Source organism: Heptranchias perlo, chromosome 15 (assembly GCF_035084215.1).
Source record: "Heptranchias perlo isolate sHepPer1 chromosome 15, sHepPer1.hap1, whole genome shotgun sequence".
In the NCBI taxonomy this organism is placed as follows: Eukaryota; Metazoa; Chordata; class Chondrichthyes; order Hexanchiformes; family Hexanchidae; genus Heptranchias; species Heptranchias perlo.
In genome coordinates, this window is record NC_090339.1 from 12034755 (window position 1) to 12056893 (window position 22139).

Here is a 22139-nt window from a genome sequence, read left to right on the forward strand (position 1 = left end):
GTCAGAGGATGATCCTATTGTTTCTCTCTATCCCCAGTCAGTCAGAGAGACTGAGACCCTAGACCTAGGTATGAACATGCACAGTCTGTGACAGGTCAGGTGCCTGCTAGCTATGGGGTAGCTAAGTGAGTTCTCCCTAATACCATGGCAGGGATGCATGAATTTATTAATTTTATGGTGCAGGGAGTGATGGGAAATTGATGTCTCACTGGAAAACTGTCCTCAATTCATTTCACATATTCTGTGTAAAATAAACCAGTTTGGCTTGCAAGCACCCTTGTCTCTTTAGAGCGCATCTAAGTCTGCATTCCGTAAAGACAGGAGGGCACATGCGTTAGCATGTGCGAGATCGTTGCACATGCAACAAGGGGTCTGTATCATCCCTGGGTCCGTTTATTGTTTAACTAGATACTAGGCAGTAAACTTCCCATCGTAGGGGGCATTTGATCTACCTACAAAAGTGACCCATGGGGCTGAACTTGAGAATATTAAACGCAAATTCTTAGCTTGTCCCCTGATTTGTATGGGTCTGAAGAGTTTGCTTGGAGATAGTATGGTTTTGTTTCTTTTCTCCGTTGCCAGAGAATATACCTGTTGTGCAATGACTCGCTGAGGCTAGATACATAACTATTAAAATGTATGGATATTGCTGCACCTGTTTTTCAGAATGTACAGGCTAAGATGAGTTGACTCATTACCTGCTCTCATTCTGCATAACCCATGGACGCTAACGTATGATACTTTAATTATGGGTGACTAAAGACATATACTTTGGTAAATAATACAACTATAAATCTTATTCTGCAAAACTAAATGTGACTTTTATGTAATAGTGTATATAGCTGCCATTCACAATAGAGCTCAGCAAGGAGCTACCTGGCTTGCAGGCAGTGTTAATTTTTTTTTGTGCACTCCCTTCCTCCTCGTTGAACCTAGGCCTATTAAGGTTTCTGACTTGAATTTTATTTTCACAGTTCTTACCCATGTTGTTTGGAAAGGGTGAAACTGATCTATAATTTCATTCTTATCGATATTTTTGCTGTATCAAATGAGCAGATTTGCATTAAGAAGTGACTGTGTAAATAGCAAGGAAAGGTACCTTCTCCTTTACTTGCATATTATGAACTGTTGAAAGGATTTTATGTTTCCTACTTCCATTAAGCAGAGCACTGGGACTTTCAAACCCAATACTGTTTTCCCAAATTTGAATGTTACATATTGGAGATAAATCTTCACATGGTTTTGTCCATCTCTAGAGGCCAAGTGAGCTTCTTGCAATGGAAGGTGAGCCCTCTGAAGAATGGATTCCTCCAGCTTGGATCAGAGATACAATACCACGCAGGTCGCCATTTGTGCCACAAATGGGTGATGAGGTGAATGTTTCTTTTCAACTGTACAAAGTTTATTTGCTTTTTGGAGTTAACAGCTCTTGTATGTTTCTTGCAAAATAGTCTATTTTACAGCATTCAGACTCTGTTTTGCTGCTGAAAATTGTATTGCTGCATAAATTTATTAGCACCTTGACTTATCTAACGAAAAATCTAGTTCTTTGAACCACTTTTTATGCCTATTTTCAGCGAAGCTTGAAAGATTCTAATAAGTTAAAGCAGCTTTATCTATTAATGCATCTAGATAGCAGTAGTACATCTTTGGCCTCATTCATTTTTTATTCATCAGTTATCAATGAATTGCCCTGTTGTGCAACATTGTGTAAGAGTTGTCCAGACGTAGCCTTGTGTCCTCTCTTTTCAGAGTATAAATGCTGCCCTTAGACACAATCCTGTTTACGGCACTCAGCATTTTTCTGAGTCGTCTGATTCTGGGGAAGTTGATGGTGAACATTTGTGCACCAGTCCTGTGCATACTGCTGGCCAGATATTTGACTTCAGTACCTGCATGGTGTATCCATCCATTCAAACCTTACTATGGGTCTAGTTTGGTCCCCAATCTGAAGAGATGTCCTTGATTTTCTGGTCATCTAGTATTCCTCTTGTCTTTACGTTTGTGACCTACTACACACTTAGTTTAGATAGAGTTTACTTACCAGCAGGTGCTACAGATTCAACCTATGGCCACGACAACTAAAACTGTGATGGCTAGTGTCTGCTTGATAGCACTGTTTCATCTCTGAGTCAAAGAATGTTGTGACACTCCAGTACAGTTCTAATGGACTGCTGTGTTGTCAGAGATGCTGTTCATCAGTTGAGAGTTGACACCAAGGCCCTGGAGTTAGTACAGATGGTCCTTAAAGATCCTATGCTTTATTTGAAGAAGAACAAGGAATGTTCTTTTGAGTTCTGGCCAACATTTTGCCTTCAACTAGTATCATCAAAAAACAGATTAATTGATTATTCATCTTATTGCTTTCTGTTTTGCTAAAAATTACTGCTGTTTGCCCATGTACCAATAGTCGACACACTTCAAATTTAATTATATATGAAATACTTTGGGATGTGATTAGACGCTTTATAAATGCAAGTCCATCTGTCTTATCTTGCTCCAGGTGGTTAATACTTTGAAGTTAGTAAAACTGTTGAAAAGTTAAAAAGACAATGTGGTAAAGCAGATTTTTTTAAAAATTGCAAACATTAGCAACAACAGCAGAAAGTAAGTATACAAAAGTTATGCTGAGACATTATAATTCACTGGTCAGACCACACTTGAAATGCTGCATTTTATCCAGGTTTGGTTATCACAGCACAAAATGATAGACTTGCATTTTTCATCCCACATCATGGGAATATTGGCCAGCTTGATGTGGCTATGGTGAAAATGAGAGATCCCCTACTTCTGAGAGGAGGGAGCAGTGAGGAGGAAAATGGTGATGAATTACCTTAGAATACATTGTTAGTCCAAAGCATCCAGTACACAGAGGTGTTTAATGCGAGAGTCTCTAAAGCCTTAATGTACCGATTCTAAGGTCCTTGACTCCAGGAGTGGGACCCTTCCTCCAAGCCTTGTATAGGCCACAGCAGGATTCCTCATAGCTACATCCTTGTGAACTCCAGCCATAAAGGTCTGGGTCAGCAGATGCAAATTATTGACATCTAACCATAAAATAGATCAAGTGCACAAAGTCTGCTGAGATTTGGTATTCAATTCCAGTCACAAACTTGGCCATATACTTGAGATCTTTTGGCATGGTTCACCACTCAGAAAATGAAACTGCAGCTCTTTGACAGAGAGTAATGCAGATGGATTCACTCTGTTGAAGAATTTATCAACAAGGGCCTCATCAGATTAGGATGGCATACCACTAGGCCCATTGGCAGTTCAAAGGGCCCATAGCTTCAAGCAATTACTGAATCAGATTGGACATTTTCCAAAGTTGGTTGCTGCCACTGACCAAAGGAAGGCTGCCATCCTGCAGAATGAAATAGTGGCCCATGTCCCTGGGCTCAGCAGTGAGACCAATGGCTTTTGGTCTGCTCCTCCATAGACTGGCATGGCTCTGTTTCGCATCATTTCCACATTAGCTACAGTGGCAATTTTTACAACTGATTTATAATAGAAAAAGATATTTTTGTGTGACAGGTGGAGCAATTGCTGGAACTGTTCACAAATTACAGCAGAATGTGCTTGTTTTGACTGGAATGGCTGTATAAAGCAGAATTCATTTTAATAACTTTCATTTACTTAACTGCATAGGGTTTTGTGCCACCATCCAGGGATCCTGGGCATTGCACCCTAGAGTGTGATATTCATGATATTATTCTATTACTTTCCCACCTGCAGGAATATGCAATGGCATGGTGAAGCGTTGCTATGGATGTGTGTATGTCTTAGAGACAATTGGAAGGCTTACACCCTTCATTTCACAAACATCCATAGGATAGTCAGATCAGCCTACCTGTGGAATATCTACATGATAGCAGTATTATCAGCCAAAATAGAGAAATTACTAAAATCAGGTGTCAGCCTTGGCTCAGTGATAGCACTCTTGCTTCTGAGTCAGAAGATTGTGGGTTCAAGTCTGACTCCAGAGACTTGAGCACATAATCCAGGCTGGCACTTCAGCGCAATATTGAGTGAGTGTTGCACTGTTGGAGGTGCACTCTAGGGTGCAATGCCCAGGATCCCTGGATGGTGGCACAAAACCCTATGCAGTTAAGTAAATGAAAGTTATTAAAATGAATTCTGCTTTATACAGCCATTCCAGTCAAAACAAGCACATTCTGCTATAATTTGTGAACAGTTCCAGCAATTGCTCCACCTGTCGCACAAAAATATCTTTTTCTATTATAAAGCAGTTTTAAAAATTGTCACTGTAGCTAATGTGGAAATGATGCGAAACAGAGCCATCCCGTGTTAAAATGAGGCCCCGTCCGCCCTCGGGTCGACGTGAAAGATCCATGGCATTATTCGAAGAAAAGCGGAGGAGTTCTCCCTGGTGCCAACTTTTATCCCTATGTTCCAGTGATTTGTGAACCTGGACAGTAGTCAGTGAAAGAAAGTCACACTTACACAGTAGGTTCGTTAATCAAAATGATTATTTAATCATTTTAAAAAGTTCACGCAAGCATGAAGCAAATCAAGCAATGCATACAATCTTACTCTACCCATTATACACTTGTGGTCGCAACCTGATTATTTAATGATTGAAACAATTCACACAAGCAGCAAGCAATACATATGACCCTAAAAACCAAGGATTCAACATCAAGGCAGTTAATGATCAGCTGTCTCATAGCCCTTGAAGTTTCTGGTTGTTGGACATCCTTCCTCCAGGCAAAGCTTCTTAAAGCTCCTCCGACTGCAGTAAAGAAACTGCGACGATGTCCCATCTTTATATGATTTTTGCCAATTGGGGTGTGAGTGAAAGTTAAGAGAAGTCCCATTTTGGCCACTCACCCACCGGTGCATTAATGGTGGATGGTTGGCTGGACCACTCAAAACCGTGTGAACCCAGGTGCAGCCTTTTTACGTGTGAAACCTGTTGGAGCTTCTTGTCCGAGTGAACCCAGGTACAATCATTTTTAACTGTCTCAGCACTGTTTTTCTGAGTCAGTTGTTTTGAGAACCAACGGCCTGTTTGAAGCTTCTTGCAGCTTCTGCACATTGTTGCTTTCGTTCTTATCAGTTATTGAAAACCGAAGTTTCTGCACATTGCTCCCGTTGCAATTTTACAATGTCCAAATATGATGTCCCAAGGGGCAAAGTTATACCTTTCCTTCAAATATAATGTCCAAAGGCCCAGAAAGGTGTTGAATTCACAATGTTCAAGGGATTTTAACCCCTGCCCTTCAATCCCTCCTCAAGTAAACCTGTCCGATCTTCGGATTGATTCGCTTCATATACCTTAAGCATTGTTCTTAATTGTTAGGTGTTTTTTATTTTTTATCATTGGTTCACATTCCCGTTTAGGACGGGTTTGCCATGACATACGCAAGCAGAATATTTCCTTGCCATGTTTTCATACAAGCAAATTATCATCATAAACACTAGTATACATTGCGTACAGATTAAAGCCTTACTAATTATTCTAATCCCTAGTTGTTGTTCCACATTATTCAGCATTTCCCACCATTCATGGTCCCCCTAGCTTTTGTATATTTTGTTCTATAAATGCGTTAGCTTGTTCCATCTTCATCAGGTGGTCAAGTGAGGTGTGTGACTATGCCAGTGTGACATCGGAGGAATAGGGTGACCAAAGGGTACGGTGGCTTCCAATACCTCTTCCTGTAGTGTGAGATTAACGTGAATCTCCGTTACATTGGGTGGTTGCATTGGCATGAGGGTATGTTTCCTAACCTGAGTAATTTCCGTGGGTGTGAGGAAGAAAGGGGAATAAATGACAGGACCGAAGATGTTACCATGCCTGAATGTAACGTCACTGGTGGTTATACAATACCGACCTTGTGTTTGATAGGCCATATGGGTACCAGCCCACCTATTGATAACTCTTGCCAGGCATTCAGAGCCCTCATCCCCCAAGGTGAATTCGCAGGTAGACATATTCCGCTGGTGGATGTCACATTGACAAATCCAGGTCCCCGACACCAGTCTATAACAAGTCTACCCAGTTCCATTCTCCTTCCCTTCCATGTCCCTTTACCAGATATTTAGGAAAAGTGGCGAGTTCTTTAAAGGTAGCCCCCTCAAGTGTACCCACTGACTAGCTTGTCCCGTATATGAGGACTGCTATCAACAATGGGAAAGTCATTTTCCCTGTTCTGGTATTGCATAATTTTTGAACCAGATATAGTGTTCCATATCTTCTAGCATTACATTGGCCATAGTCTTTTTTTAATTATTTGTTTATGGGATGTGGACGGTGCTAGCAAGGCCAACATTTATTGCCCATCCCTAATTGCCATTGAGAAGGTGGTAGTGAGCTGCCTTCTTGAACCGCTGCTGTCCATGAGGTGAAGGTTGTCCCACAGTGCTGTTAGGTAGGGAGTTCCAGGATTTTGACCCAGTGACGATGAAGGAACAGCGATATATTTCCAAGTTGGGATGGTGTGTGACTTGCAGGGGAACGTGCAGGTGGTGTTGTTCCCATGTGCCTACTGCCCTGTTCCTTCTAGGTGGTAGAGGTTGCAGGTTTGGAAGGTGCCGTCGAAGAAGCCTTGGCGAGTTGCTGCAGTGCATCCTGTGGATGGTATACACTGCAACGATGGTGCGACGGTGGTGAAGGGAGTGAATGTTTAGGGTGGTGGATGGGGCGCCAGTCACATACCATCCCAACTTGGAAATATATCGCCGTTCCTTCATCATCGCTGGGTCAAAATCCTGGAACTCCCTTCCTAACAGCACTGTGGGAGAACCTTCACCACATGAACTGCAGCGGTTCAAGAAGGCAGCTCACCACCACCTTCTCTAGGGCAATTAGGATGGGCAATAAATGCTGGCCTAGCCGGCAACACCCACATCCCATGAACGAATAAAAAAAAACTCTGTCTCGGAAAATAACAAATAACCCTGAATGGATTAAAGCTATTTTGAGAGGCAAAGTCTTAGTTCAAATTATCACCATATTGTGACATTTGATGTCTGCCGATGTCTGCAGATATAGGGCTCGATGTTAGCAGAGCTGCGGGTTCACGGCAGGGGGGGCTATTCGCCGGTGAAATTAGTCAGCCACCCGCGCGATCGCAGCCTAATTGGAGCCACTTACCTGGTCTTCCGGGTTCCCCACTGCTGATCTGCGCGTCAGGCGGGCTGCGCATGCGCAGTAAGGTCTGTCAGCTGGAGGAGCTCTATTTAAAGGGGCAGTCCTCCACTGACAGATGCTGCAACAAACAGAAAAAATTACAGCATGGAGCAGCCCAGGGGGAAGGCTGCTCCCAGTGTAATGATGCCTCACTCCAGGTATCATTCGATGAGGTGAGGAGGAGGGGGAGGACAGAGATCTTCCCCCCCCCGGCGGGCGGGAGGAAGCGGCCTGCCTCTGCCACCAGGAAGGCCTGGCTCGAGGTGGCAGAGGAGGTCACCAGCACCACCAACATATCGTGCACCTGCATACAGTGCAGGAGGCGCTCCAATGACCTCAGTAGGTCGGCCAAAGTGAGTACACTTACTCATTCCCCTATACTCTGTCTGCCACATCACCGCCCCCACCCCACATCTCCTTCTGCACTGCCAACACTACTCTGTCACATCACCCCTCATACCCATTCAAACCTCATCCTCATCTTACCTGCACTTACTCACCTCGCCAGTACTCATCCCGCCACTACCACTCAACCCAATCCTCATACAATCTCATGGCTCTATCTCATACTCACCCTCTTGTGCATCTCTTTCACAGTCAGCCTCACTCAACCTGCCACTACCGTGCTGCAGCCACAGGGCATGCATCACACGTGCAGTAGGCAGCGTAAGGCACACGTGTCGTGAGCATGAAGGGGATGCACAATGGTGTTTGAGGGTTTGTCATGGTTTTTACTTATTCTGACCAACTCACATTACATATTATATTGGCACCACTACTGCCACGTCTTTGCGAATCTTGTCTGGTTTGTGCAATAATGCCCTTTCCTGAGGATCACAATGAAGACCCACAACTGATGCCACCCATTGTGTCACTGCAGAGTGGATGTAGGTGTATTTGCAGGGCTCTTTTGTGCAGACGACTGAGAGATGTCGGCGATATCCCGGGTGGCACCCTGGAAGGATGCGGAGAAGTTGTTGAGGGCAGTGGTGACTTTGACAGCGACAGGTAAGAAGATGGTGCTCGGGCCAACCGGGAGCAGCCCGGCATGAAGGAGGCTGCAGATGTCCACGACTACATGTCAAGTGACTCTGAGCCTCCGTGTGCACTGCTGCTCAGAGAGGTCCAGGAAGCTGAGCCTCGGTCTGTGGACCCTGTGGCGAGGGTAGTGCCCTCTGCGACGCATCTCTCTCTGCGGTAGCCCTCCCTTCTGCTGTACAGGTGGCTGTGTCACAGCACTCTGTTGTGGAGCTCCATGTGTCAGAGGTGGACGGCGGGGCTGGTGATGCTGTTCGCCCTCCGAGGAGGTCATGACTGCAGCTACGGCGGCCCCCATCCGGAAGATGAACATCTGAGGGGGTCCGCAAGGTAGGTACATGTCTCTGGACCCTGGGGTAAATGTGCAAGTTGGTGAACTTTCTTGTCAGGAGGAGGGTGGTGGAGGCCAAACTTTGTCCCAAGTGACAGAGTGGCCTCCTGCAATGTCAAATGGACCTTTGCAGCTGCCACAGGCTGACAGCTGCAACAGGTCCATTTCAACTGGGAGTGTTTCCCACAGTATGGGAAACAGTCCCAGTTGTCAATAAAATCCCACCCCTTCTCACATATTCACTTAATCAGGTCTGTTAATGACCTGAAATACCAAGGTAAATACTGTTCAGTGGAACCCCGCTGGCTTTAATTGCCTGCGGGATTCCCACCAGCGGGGGCTGCGCGGGCACGCCGGCGCGTCTGTGGGGAACCCGGAAGTGTGTGGGTTGGAGCCGGGCTCTGAACCCGCTCCGGGATTCCCCGATTTTCGGAGCCCCCTGCCAGGAACGCACCCGATAGCGGGTGCTAAAATGAAGCCCATAGTCTTAAATTCTTAACACCTCTGGATTGCTTCCTGCACCAACATTTTTGCGGTCCCGAAAACCATGGTCCCCTGTTTTGTAAGGAAAGCAAAACAGAAAATCCATTGTGGCTCTTCTTGAGAGCCCAAGGGGTTAATTTGTCACTTCACTGATTTCCTTTTGTAACCATGGGGTGGACAGTAATCTATTTAAATTAAGAAGCTTAAGAATGTTATACGCTTCACTAAAGCACTGCAACAATAGCGCTAAATGATCTATTTTAAAGAATAATCCCTTGAAACAAAACAAACCCAGAAAAACATGGGAGAGACTGCCCCGCTTCTCTGTCCTGTCTTTTTTTCTCTCTCTCTGAACTCATTGTCTTTATTAAGGGCCAATGAAATTCTTTGTACAGTGACTGTTCTTTTCACTTAGAAAGCTGTGACTCAGCCGATTGAAATGCCGGAAGTTCAAAAGGTAATTAACTTCAGCACTACAGACGTAAGGGTTAATTACTTCTTTCTTGTTAAAACCTATGGGGGTGGGGGAATTACATAGACTGTACAGCATAGAAACAGGCCATTCGGCCCATCAGGTCCATGCCAGTGTTTATGCTTCACATGAGCCTCCTCCCACCCTTCTTCATCTAACTCCATCAACATATAATCTATTTCTTTCTCCCTCATGTGTTCTAAGAAGTAGGAGCAGGAGTAGGCCACACGGCCCTTTGAGCCTGCTCCGCCAATTAAGCAGATCATGGATGATCTTCGACCTCAACTCCACTTTCCCGTCTGATCCCCATATCCCTTGATTCCTCTAGAGTCCAAAAAACTATCCAACTCAGCCTTGAATATATTCAATGACTCATTATCCACAACCCTCTGGGGTAGAGAATTCCAAAGATTTACAACCCTCTGCGTGAAGAAATTCTTACTTATCTCAGTCTTGAATGGCCGACTCCTTATACTGCGACTATGTCCCCTAGTTCTAGAGTCTCTAGCCAGGGGAAACAATCTCTCAACATCTACCCTGTCAAGCCCCCTAATAATCTTATATGTTTCACTTAGATCACCTCTCATTCTTCTAAACTCCAGAGAGTATAGGCCCATTCGACTCAACCTCTCCTCACAGGACAACCCTCTCATCCCAGGAATTAATGTAGTGAACCTTTGTTGTACTGCCTCCAAGGCAAGTACATCATTCCTTTGATAAGGAGACCAAAACTTAGAGGAGTCAATCGTAATAGCAGGTCACAGATGTGCAAAACAAATTAAGAAAACAGTGCTTTGTAAACGTTCAAATTGATTTAAATCAAGACCATGTGTCTTTAATTTAAACTATATAAAGCACAGTTTTTTTTTAAAAAAACAAAATCATTGGTAACATCACTATTGATTTTAAGCAGATTCTTGTCAGGAAGACAGCATTTCAGTTCGTTCATCTCCGTTTAAAAAGAGTAGGTTGCCTGGCATTTTTTAATCTACAAATGTTTCAAATAAAACTCCAATTGTTGTTAGTCCTTGGCATTTATTTAGGAGGTGTCCAAAATGTTATGGACTCTTACATAGCTAATCACGAGAACAAAGGGTGCTGTCAGTTTGCCAACAGATATTACATTCCAGTACAACCAAGATGATTAAACAAAGTAGAACCACCTCAAATATCCCCAAATTTTAACATATCAGTTCACACCCTCTGATTCTTAACACAACTTCAAACACGTTCACCCGACATTCACTCCTTTTCTACTTCAAATCATTAAGCATTTAAGATTCAAAATACCAATTTTATATTAGATAATCTCACGTCCAGAGTTAGAGACTCTCACGTAATTTACAATAACCAGAATTTCACAGTGGCCACAATAAAAGTCTGGTTTTCACAATTTAATAGGTTGGTTAACCTCAATACCTCCAATTTAATTCAGCAATATCAAAATTAAACACAACACAATACAGAACAGATAAAATTATCAAAATGGTATGTGCTTACAAAAAACCATTAAATTACATTATCTTTCATTTAGTTTGTTCTTCAGGCATCTTTCCAAAAGACTGTAAAAATACTAAATCTAACTGAAGAAAAAGTTAGCCTTTACAGCTAAACAAAATCTTGGTAACATTACACAATCGGTAACAGAAAGCAAGTATTGAAAGGGGGCATAGCCCGCAACAGTGAAAAGAAAGCACTCACAGGCTTTGGAAAACACAGTGCACTTAATACAAAAGACACATTCTGTAACTTGTAACTCTCTCCCTTTCTCCTTCTATATTCTATCAAAGACCAATTTATCCTGTTTTTTTTAACCAATTTTCAATTTCCAATGTTTCCTACTTAATTCAATTTTGAACCGATTTAAAATCTCATATGGGAAAGACCTTTTGACAGGCTTGTATGGCTGCCTTCAAATCCTCCCTTTGTTTCTCTACTTTTCCCAATTTTTCTAACATCTCTTGTTGGGCTGTCTGATTTAGGGTCAAATTACTTTCTTTAACTATTACCTGGGTTTGAAAGTACTCTATGTGACCTTCTAGGGCCTGGATCTGTTTTTCGCTATTCTGTCCCTCCTGTTTCCAATAATCAAGTGTCTTTCCCAATTGTTCCTTTACCTCTCCCAGCTCCCTCTTTAGATTAGATCCCTCTTTTTCTAACCATTGTTTTTCCTTCTCATTACTTTTTTTTGTTTACTATAGGCAAGTAGCCATACAGCTTTAGACCTTTTCAATTTCGGCCACTCTTCTAATATACGTATCCACCTATCATCGTATGCTTTGAAGGGATCTGACTGATGGTCCTCTACTGGGACCCATTCCTCTGTCCTTGGTAACTCCTTTGCTGTGTATTTTTGAACTGCCGCTTTCATTTTTATATTACACCCACCTCTGCCCAGAAAACCCTGTTTCTACTAGGACGTTGGACACAGTATTTTACACTCTTCGTCTCTTTTACACTTTCTTTGACTGTGTCAGGTCCCTGCTTATGGGCGCCAATTATCAAGGAATGGCAACTTTTCCAGTGATTCGTGAACCTGGACAATAGTCAGTCAAAGAAAGTCACACATATGCGGTAAAGTGAGTATTTAATGATTTTAAAAATTCACACAAGCATGAAGCAAATCAAGCTATACCTACAACCTTACTCTACCCGTTATACACTTATGCGGTCGCAGTGTGATTATTTAATGATTTAAATAATTCACACAAACTGTAATCAAATCAAGAAAAACATAGAACCTTAAAAACCAAGGATTTTGGCATCAAGGCAGTTAAAGTGATCAGCTGTCTCATAGTTCTTGAAGTTTCTGGTTACTGGACGTCCTTCCTCTAGGCAAAGCTTCTTAAAGCTTCTCCGACAGCAGTTAAGAAGCTGCCACGATGTCTGTGATCTTTATATGATTTTTGCCAATTGAGGTGTGAGTGAAAGATAAGAGAAGTCCTGTTTTGGCCATTCACTCATTTTTGCATTAATGATGGATGGTTGGCCGGACCACTCAAAACTGTGTGAACCCAGGTGCAGCCTACCTGCTGGAGCTTCTTGTCCGTGTGAAACCGTTTCGAACTGTCTCAGCACTGTTTTTCCAAGTCAGTTGTTTTGAGAACCAACGGCCTGTTCCAAGCTTCTCGATGCTTCTGCACATTGCTGCTTTCGTTCTTATCAGTTGTTATTGAAAACCAAAGCTTCTACACATTGCCTTTGCAGTTGTAAACTTGTCATGTCCAAAGGGCAAAGTTATCCCTTTTTGTCAAATGTAATGTCCAAAGGTGCATAAAGGTTTTGAATTCACACGATGTTCAAATGGTTTTAACCCCTGCCCTTCATCCATCAACCAGTATCGCTAAAGCAAATTACCTGGCCATTATGTCATTGCAGTTTGTGTGCAAATGGCTGCCACGTTTCCTACATTATAGCAGTGACTACACTTCAGAAGTACTTAATTGGCTGTGAAGTGCTTTGGGATGCCCTGAAGTTATGAAAGGTGCTGTATAAGTGTAAGTTTGTTCTATCTTTAATAGAAAGAATTCACCCTAATCAGAAGAGAACAGGTTTACCTTCTAGATATGGCATAATGCCCAAAAGAACTTGCCAATACTAGATCTGAGTCCTAAACCAATTCTATAGAGCAGGTTGAGGGTGAAACAGGAGCTATTCAAAAAGATCACTTTCTGTATATTACGGAAGTCCTGTTGAGAAATCTGAACTGAAAGTTGGTAGGGATGAGTGTGGAAGGAGAATTGTCCATTGAACAGAAATTGATGCATTAGCAGAAAATTCACACCTAAATTGAGTACCTGTGTTATTAAACGTTTTGGTTATTCTTTCAGGTTATATATTTTCGTCAAGGACATGAAGCATATGTGAAAGCTGTTAAAAAAGCAAAAATCTACAATGTAAACCTTCAGAAGCAACCATGGAACAAATTAGAACTCAGGGTGAGTGTGACTGTTTGTTTATAAAGGCAACTACCATGCATACTCGAGTATAAGACAATCTGCCCCCACTCTTTCCCCCCCCCCCCCCCCCCCCCCAAATTTGCACCTTAAAAAATAAATCCACGGTACGAGTTTAAGATTATATAGCTTTACTCATCAAAATTATTCCCTTCATATCAGCTAGTGTCCATAAATGTTTTCCATTTTCTTTTTGTTCATTATAGTTTTATTGCTGTATTTTGTTAATGGTATGATATTGACCTACAGAAGCTGTGTAACTTTGAAAGTTTCAAACTGATCCATTGATTTAAAAAAAACAGGCTGACAAGTACCTTAAATGACCAGAACTCAGTGAATTTAAACTGTTAAATCCAAAACAGAGCTGCTAATCAAAAATATATTTGAACAAATCACGTAATATTTGTACTTAATGGCTTCACTGCTCCTTTGGGCACCAGTTTCCAGCAAACTAATTGCAACAATTATATTAAGTTGAAGAGCTTGTTTTAACCCATTACTTACTGAAATTAAAGAAATCTTTTCAGAAGCAGATTGCCCTTTCATAATCAATCAGTGTGCATAACTTCATGATGTTGCAGGAGAAATAGAAAGGGCTTCTAAAATTGATTAACTTCTGTTTTTCATTTAACCCAGTCGATCTTGTATCTCTACTGATGTTACAGGAAAATCTTGCTTTTTAGGGGCAAACATTTTTCATATTTTTTCCCCAATCAATAGGAACAAGAAATTGTAAAGGTTGTTGGGATCAAGTATGATGTTGGGCCACCTACATTATGCTGTCTGAAGCTTTCTCTTTTGGACCCCATCACTGGCAAAATGACTGGAGAATCTTTCTCTATTAAGTAAGTAACTCTTAAGTTTCAAATAGGAAAAACATACAGTGTCTTATTTTTCTAAAAATGATAAACTGCAATCTTTCACTGAGAAACCAAATCAAGTTTTCTAAATCAGTATAGTGTATTGAAGAAATGAAGTTTGTGAAATTATAATTTTTTACTGTGTGTATTTATCCAATGATATTGGAGTGCAAAAAAAGGAGTGCCATGGCAGTGGTTGAGATGAGTCTCAGTAATGTTGCCCTGCTCAAGAGTTGTGGTTTGCAGTCATAATAAGAATAAAATCGGACGGACCACCTGACATCGGACCACTAGACACTGGACACGACAAAGGCAAACCAAGCCCAGTCAACCCTGCAAAGTCCCCCTCACTAACATCTGGGGACTTGTGCCAAAATTGGGAGAGCTGTCCCACAGACTAGTCAAGCAACAGCCTGACATAGACGTACTCACAGAATCATACCTTTCAGCCAACGTCCCAGACTCTTCCATCACCATCCCTGGGTATGTCCTGTCCCACCAGCAGGACAGACCAACCAGAGGTGGCGGTACAGTGGTATACAGTCAGGAAGGAGTGGCCCTGTGTGTCCTCAACATTGACTCTGAAATCTCATGGCATCAGGTCAAACATGGGCAAGGAAACCTGCTGATTACCACCTACCGTCCTCCCTCAGCTGATGAATCAGTCCTCCTCCATGTTGAACACCACTTGGAGGAAGCACTGAGGGTAGCAAGGGCACAGAATGTACTCTGGGTGGGGGACTTCAATATCCATCACCAAGAGTGGCTCGGTAGCACCACTACTGACCGAGCTGGCCGAGTTCTGAAGGACATAGCTGCCAGACTGGGCCTGCGGCAGGTGGTGAGCGAACCAATACGAGAGAGAAACCTACTTGACCTCGTCCTCACCAATCTACCTGTCACAGATGCATCTGTCCATGACAGTATTGGTAGGAGTGACCACCACACAGTCCTAGTGGAGACCGAAGTCCCGTCTTCGCACTGAGGACACCATCCAACGTGTTGTGTGGAACTACCACAGTGCTAAATGGGATAGATTCAGAACAGATCTAGCAGCTCAAAACTGGGCATCCATGAGGCGCTGTGGGCCGTCGGCAACAGCAGAATTGTATTCCAGCACAATCTGTAACCTCATGGCCCGGCATATTCCTCACTCTACCATTACCAATAAGCCAGAGGATCAACACTGGTTCAATGAGGAATGTAGAAGAGCATGCCAGGAGCAGCACCAAGCGAACCTAAAAATGAGGTGCCAACCTGTTGAACCTACAACTCAGGACTACATGCATGCTAAACAATGGAGGCAACATGTTATAGACAGAGCTAAGCGATTCCACAACCAACGGATCGGATCAAAGCTCTGCAGTCCTGCCACATCCAGTCGTGAATGGTGGTGGACAATAAAACAACTAACGGGAGGAGGAGGCTCTGTAAACATCCCCATTCTCAATGATGGAAGAGTCCAGCACGTGAGTGCAAAAGACGAGGCTGAAGCGTTTGCAACCACCTTCAGCCAGAAGTGCCAAGTGGATGATCCCCACCATCACAGAAGCCAATCTTCAGCCAATTCTATTCACTCCACATGATATCAAGAAACGGCTGAGTGCACTGGATATAGCAAAGACTATGGGCCCCAACAACATCCCAGCTGTAGTGCTGAAGACTTGTGCTCCAGAACTTGCCGTGCCTCTAGCCAAACTGTTCCAGTACAGCTACAACACTGGCATCTACATGACAATGTGGAAAATTGCCCAGGTATGTCCTGTCCACAAAAAGCAGGATAAATCCAATCCGGCCAATTACCGACCCATCAGTCTACTCTCAATCGTTAGCAAAGTGATGGAAGGTGTCATCGACAGCGCTATCAAGTGGCACTTACTCACCAATAATCTGCTGACTGATGCTCAGTTTGGGTTCCGCTAGGACCACTCGGCTCCAGACCTCATAACAGCCTTGGTCCAAACATGGACAAAAGAGCTGAATTCCAGAGGTGAGGTGAGAGTGACTGCTCTTGACATCACGGCAGCATTTGACCGAGTGTGGCACCAAGGAGCCCTCGTAAAATTGAAGTCAATGGGAAAATGGGGGAAAACCCTCCAGTGGCTGGAGTCATACCCAGCACAAAGGAAGATGGTAGTGGTTGTTGGAGGTCAATCATCTCAGCCCCAGGACATTGCTGCAGGAGTTCCTCAGGGCAGTGTCCTAGGCCCAACCATCTTCAGCTGCTTCATCAATGACCTTCCCTCCATCATAAGGTCAGAAATGAGGATGTTTGCTGATGATTGCACAGTGTTCAGTTCCATTCCCTCAAATAATGAAGCAGTCCCTGCCCGCATGCAGCAAGACCGGGACAACATCCACGCTTGGGCTGATAAGTGGCAAGTAACACTTGCGCCAGACAAGTGCCAGGCAATGACCATCTCCAACGAGAGAGAGTCTAACCACTTTCCCTTGACATTCAGCAGCATTACCATTGCTGAATCCCCCACCATCAACATCCTTAGGTCACCATTGACCAGAAACTTAACTGGACCAGCTCCAACAACACTCGAACCATCCGGGACAAAGCAGCCTGCTTGATTGGCACCCTATCCACCACCCTAAACATTCACTCCCTTCTCCACCGTCGCACTGTGGCTGCAGTGTGTATCATCCACAGGATGCATTGCAGTAGGCACATGGGAACAACACCACCTGCACATTCCTGTCCAAGTCACACACCAACCCGACTTGGAAATATATCGCCGTTCCTTCATCGTCGCTGGGTCAAAATCCTGGAACTCCCTTCCTAACAGCACTGTGGGAGAACCTTCACCACACGGACTGCAGCGGTTCAAGAAGGCGGCTCACCACCACCTTCTCAAGGGCAATTAGGGATGGGCAATAAAGGCTGGTGTAGCCAGCGATGCCCACATCCCATGAACAAATTTTAAAAAATTCTTCATATGCTGCCAAGAGTAAGTTATCAAAAAATGACAAGCTGCACAATAAAGAATTGACAGGAATTGATTTGTAAGTAAGTTCTTATGACTCAGATTTTTAAATATTTTTTGAATGAGATCGTAATTTTTTGGAGGACATTCCAAAGCACATTTTTTGTCTTTTCCATTAATTATATTCTTGCATAATTGTTTAGATGTCTAACTTCTGAATATACTGGACCTTTGTCCAACATATGCTTTATATTCCTTTTCATTCAAAGGCAACATCTAAATAAGCAATGTCGGATTCAGAATGTGAACATAGATCGCTTTTTGTATTATAATGTTGGAAACAGTGTCTCTGTATCCATTTTTACTGGCAATTAGCCTGTTCAAAATTTAAGTGGATGTGGAGAAATTGAAGTAAATGTAACCATTCCTTCTGATTCCTTCGATCCTCTCACATTTAGCAATAAGAAAAAGAACGTTCTACTGTCCTATGGAGTGTATGATATGAAACTACTTTTTAAATCGGCATTGAACATCCTTAAAGGAATATGTGAAGTTATTAATGATCTGAAATGGCAGGCTGCATGTGAGGCTAAATCAAAACAGATAACTTGAGAGCAGCTGGAATTTAACCATGGTCACTTTAAATTCCTAAGAACAAGTTAAACTCCTGAATTAAGCTATCCAAGCGGTTCTGCAGATCAGATTTTCAGTAGCTATGTTCCATTCCCTGACAGCAGATGGGGAAGAGGAAATGAGCAAGAACAGCTCAAGATAATTCCTTTTCTGTTACCTCTGTCTCCTGTCCCCACCACCCAACATGGTCTTTTCTCGGTTGTGAACAGTTGTACTGCACCGCCATTCAATGCCTCTCCTAAAGACCCAGTGTAGATGTTAAATTGTTCGATTCTCATTTTTAAAAAAAAAATTAGTTTGTATGAATTTTTAAGTGCATTGACCTTCTATTGGTGGTCTTACGGAATATCTTTCAATTTTTCAGATACCATGATATGCCAGATGTCATTGACTTTTTAGTGTTGCGGCAATTTTATGATGAAGCAAAAAGGAGAAACTGGCAAGCCGGTGAGTTTTCCTCAGTTGGATTCCTACTGTTGTCACTTTGGAATTGCCAGCTAAAAAAAATTGCTCTCTGCCACTTACTCACTTTCTCTACTGGTTAATCATTGGATTTTTTTTTAAAATGGCCTGTCGTTAAAAACTATCTGTTTAGTTCCAATAAAATCCCAGTTTTTCCAAAACTGCACTGACTTCCAAAATGGAAAGTGGGCATTTGAATGAATCCGAAACCAGCTAAGTAAAGACTTATAACGTTCGGCTTTAAAAATAGACAATATATCATCTGCTGTATTGCTGACGGTGAGTTGAAGGGTCCTCTTTTATAATGGGGCTGTTTATGCCATGAGAAGGAAAATATAAGGGCCACTAATTTACAGTGGCTGAATAATGCAAATTCCATATTTTGTTAAATGATATTCTGGCATTTTTTAGTGGTGCTTTGGATATCACATTCCACAACTGCGCATTATTCTGTGGAAACATTAAATAACCAGTTAACAATCGAGATGTACCATAGTATGATATCTGATATTTAGCAGTGCTGGGTATCTGATCTTTAACTTGCTAGGTAGGCTGCATTGGAGTCTGGTTCTGGGCTTTAAAAGAACTGGGGTGGGGGACCTAGAGTTTGGCAGTAATGTGATGGAGCTGCTGGGGATTGGCAGCGTAGAAAGCTGCCTTCATTTGGTACCCCTGTGGGGGAGGAACGAACCTAGGGTTTGACAGAAATGTGGAGGGCGATCTTGGGTTTTGGCAGAAGGGAAGCAGAATGTAAGGGTTCGCTCACTGTTGGATTCCTGGGAGTGAATTTTAACATGGAGCCGGGAAGAGAGAGGTTGGGGGGGGTGGTGGGGGTCGGACCAGAAGTATGGGTTTCCCGGATGTCCGTACAATTTTGACGTAAGGACATCTTTTTCAGTTTTTATTCAGTAGGTTTCCTACCCGACAGTCAGCCAGATTGACAGGCTAGCTGTCACTCGGATGGGAGAGCAGCCAGGGAGCGAATGCCAGCAGGTAGATTGGTGAGGGGGGTTGGTCATCGGGTTCAGTCATGGTTCAGAGCTCGCGGAGGAGGTTCGGAGCTCCCGGGGGGCTGGTCGGGAGTCATTTTTGGCAGGGGTGGGGGGGTGCGTGGTGGCTGATCGCATGTGTGGTCGGATCACGGCAGGCCTGGAAGAAACACTCCTGCTCCTCCTGGCCCACAAGCAGTACAATAAAGGCTTACCTGCTGAGCCGGGCATCCTCGCCTCCTCCTACATGGCGTGAAGCAGAAGGTCCGGAAATTCCGGCCTCCAGGAGTTAAAAATAAAAATGCTGTTAAAATGGAGGCATGCCGCCTCCTTAAAAGATTTTAATGACCGACCAGCCTCCTGAGAGCAGGTTGGTCACCCACCCCTGTTAAAACTGGAAGTGGCCGGGTTGGAGGCAAGTTGGAGTCGGGTTTTTCTTTATTACAATTTTTAACTTCCCACCTGCCCCCAACCCACCCGTTCTTGGGGTTAAAATTTACCCCCTGGTATCTGTTAGCAATGAGGAAAGGGGAGGGCATGAGAGCACTGACTGGAGGGGTGTGTCAGGTCTGGCATACCAATTTATAACATTTTCTAAGAGATCTCTGCAAATACTAAATTTGATATTTTGCGATCGGTTCTTGGAAGTGCATTTGTGTGCGTGTATCTCGCTTGGTTTCTCGTTAATAATTAGAATGTTTACATGTTCTAACACTTACCAAAACACAAGTGATAATTAGAGGCTGTGCTTCCAAAATTCCATCATTTTTGAAAGAAGTCAAATTAGCGCGTGTGTGTGTGTGTGTGTGTGTGTGTGTATTTCTCACTCGCTCTGCTTTTTAAAAAGGAACACTTGGTATAAATTTTGGCCTTCAAATAATCCTGGAAAACAACTTAATAGATTTTGTTGCACATGGAAGCAATCCAATATTTGACTTGCTTAAATGGTACTGATGCATTCTGGAAAACTATGCGCACTGCACATAGCCTGTAGGAGCTGCATTCAGCTGTGGGCAAAATATGAAGTCCAAAACCCAGGCTTTTGAGAGAAGCTGATACCTTGAAGTAAAAACTTTGATGAAGGTATTAAAGCAAACAAAAAAAATGGTTGAGAAATTTAATCATGTTATTGTGAAATATGTAATTATTTGAATTTATTTTGTTTAAAACCTTATTTTGGACATTAGAAATTTCAGTTATTGAAATTTCTAATCATTGATTTTAAAAAAAAAATATTTTGAGTTATTTGGTTATTTGGTTGATCAACAAACATGATGGTGGAAGTTGACAGTTTTTCTATTATGAAATGTTAACGTGAGTTTTCCACTATTAAAGCATGACACAGGAAGCAAGGTTAAAGTGTACAGGATGTGTGTGCCATACAAAAAATTTTAATATATAGATCAGGCGTGAAAAGGTTCGTTAGGGGGATAAAATGAAGTTAAATGGCAGATAACAGAAAAGAGAAAAGGATGATGCTGAACAGGGTTAGTTTTACTTCAAATTGAAATTGTTTATTTTAGGATTATTACAGTAACATAGCTACTCCTGACATTTGAGTAACCTTATTAATGTTTTAGTATCACATTGGTAAGCAGAAAATCTGCAAAACAGCCTGGCCCAGCAAGACCATCATATAAGTTTGTGTTTGGAGGCAGTGGTGGTGGAGATTGAGCAAGCGAAGCATGATTAATTGGGGAAGTAATGAAGCTTCAAAACTGGTATGAGAAAGTCATGTAAATAAAATGCTAGAAATACAGAGCATGTATGTCAGGATTTGAAAAGAGCAAAAACAGGTTCATGTTTTTGGGTTGGCTCTACGAATGCAAAGTTAATATTTAGCAGATTAAAGTACTGAAGGTTTATGACAGCTCTAGTCCCATTTCGTGTTCATTTGTTTTGCATTGCCAAAGAAATGCAGCTATTTATTGTGATGAACCTTCGCATTTCTTATATTCAAACAGATAAGGACCTGCCCTGGCTCAGCACAGTATGCTTCATAATGAATGTAAATTGTACCGCACATGCAACACATTACAGTTTCTGCCATTATGAACACAGCTATCTGATATGTATAATAGTTTTGTTACTTCAATCCATGATTACATTGAACTACTAAAGCTATAGCAGTGCATACTTGCAGCAGTGGAAAAATGAGCAGATGAAAATTCAGGTAGAGGTTAGGTTACAGTCACTATTAAATAAGTAGGGATATTTAAAATTGTTGTGTACTGTTTTACCAGGGGACAAGTTTCGCAGTATAATAGACGATGCCTGGTGGTTTGGTTCAGTGGAAAGTCAGCATCCTTTTCAGCCTGAGTATCCTGACAGTTTATTCCAGTGTTACAATGTTTGGTGAGGAGCTATTTTCTTTTGGATGTTGTTAATAACTTGCATAGATGTATTACATTTGATTTAAACCGGGTCAAGAGACGGGACTGCATACTATTGCTGGAATGATTTATTTGGCAGGACATATACAGTGTACTCCAGATGTCCAATACTTCAAATCAATTGAAATGCTCCTCTGGCATCCTGGCCCTTAAATGACTGATGCTGCCCTCGGTCCTCACTTGCTCCTCCACTCCCCCTTTGCGAAAAATGTTTAAGTTAAAATTGCTTTTTTTTAAAAAAAAAGTTGTATTATTTAAGTAGAAAATGGCAGATAGGAAACTTCAGTGTTCCTATGGAGAGTTTCATATTTTATCTGCTGCTACGAGGAGTAAGAAGATTTAATGTAAAGTAAAATAATTCCCAAATGGCTAATAGGAATTGAAACTACAAGTGCACTTGAGCGGCGTTTAAATCGTTTCATTTGCTACTAGGCAA

General features: G+C 42.5%; 1 protein-coding gene across 2 annotated transcripts in view; it reads left to right on the plus strand.

Moving 5' to 3' along the window:
- brwd3 (bromodomain and WD repeat domain containing 3) overlaps window positions 1–22139 on the plus strand; it is a 97522-nt gene that overhangs the window by 55139 nt on the left and 20244 nt on the right. For both annotated transcript variants that reach the window (XM_067996843.1, XM_067996844.1), the window contains exons 24-28: window positions 1257–1373; window positions 13308–13415; window positions 14154–14278; window positions 18224–18306; window positions 21554–21665. In XM_067996843.1, coding sequence (XP_067852944.1) covers window positions 1257–1373; window positions 13308–13415; window positions 14154–14278; window positions 18224–18306; window positions 21554–21665 — 545 coding nt within the window. The remainder of the gene's footprint in view (window positions 1–1256; window positions 1374–13307; window positions 13416–14153; window positions 14279–18223; window positions 18307–21553; window positions 21666–22139) is intronic.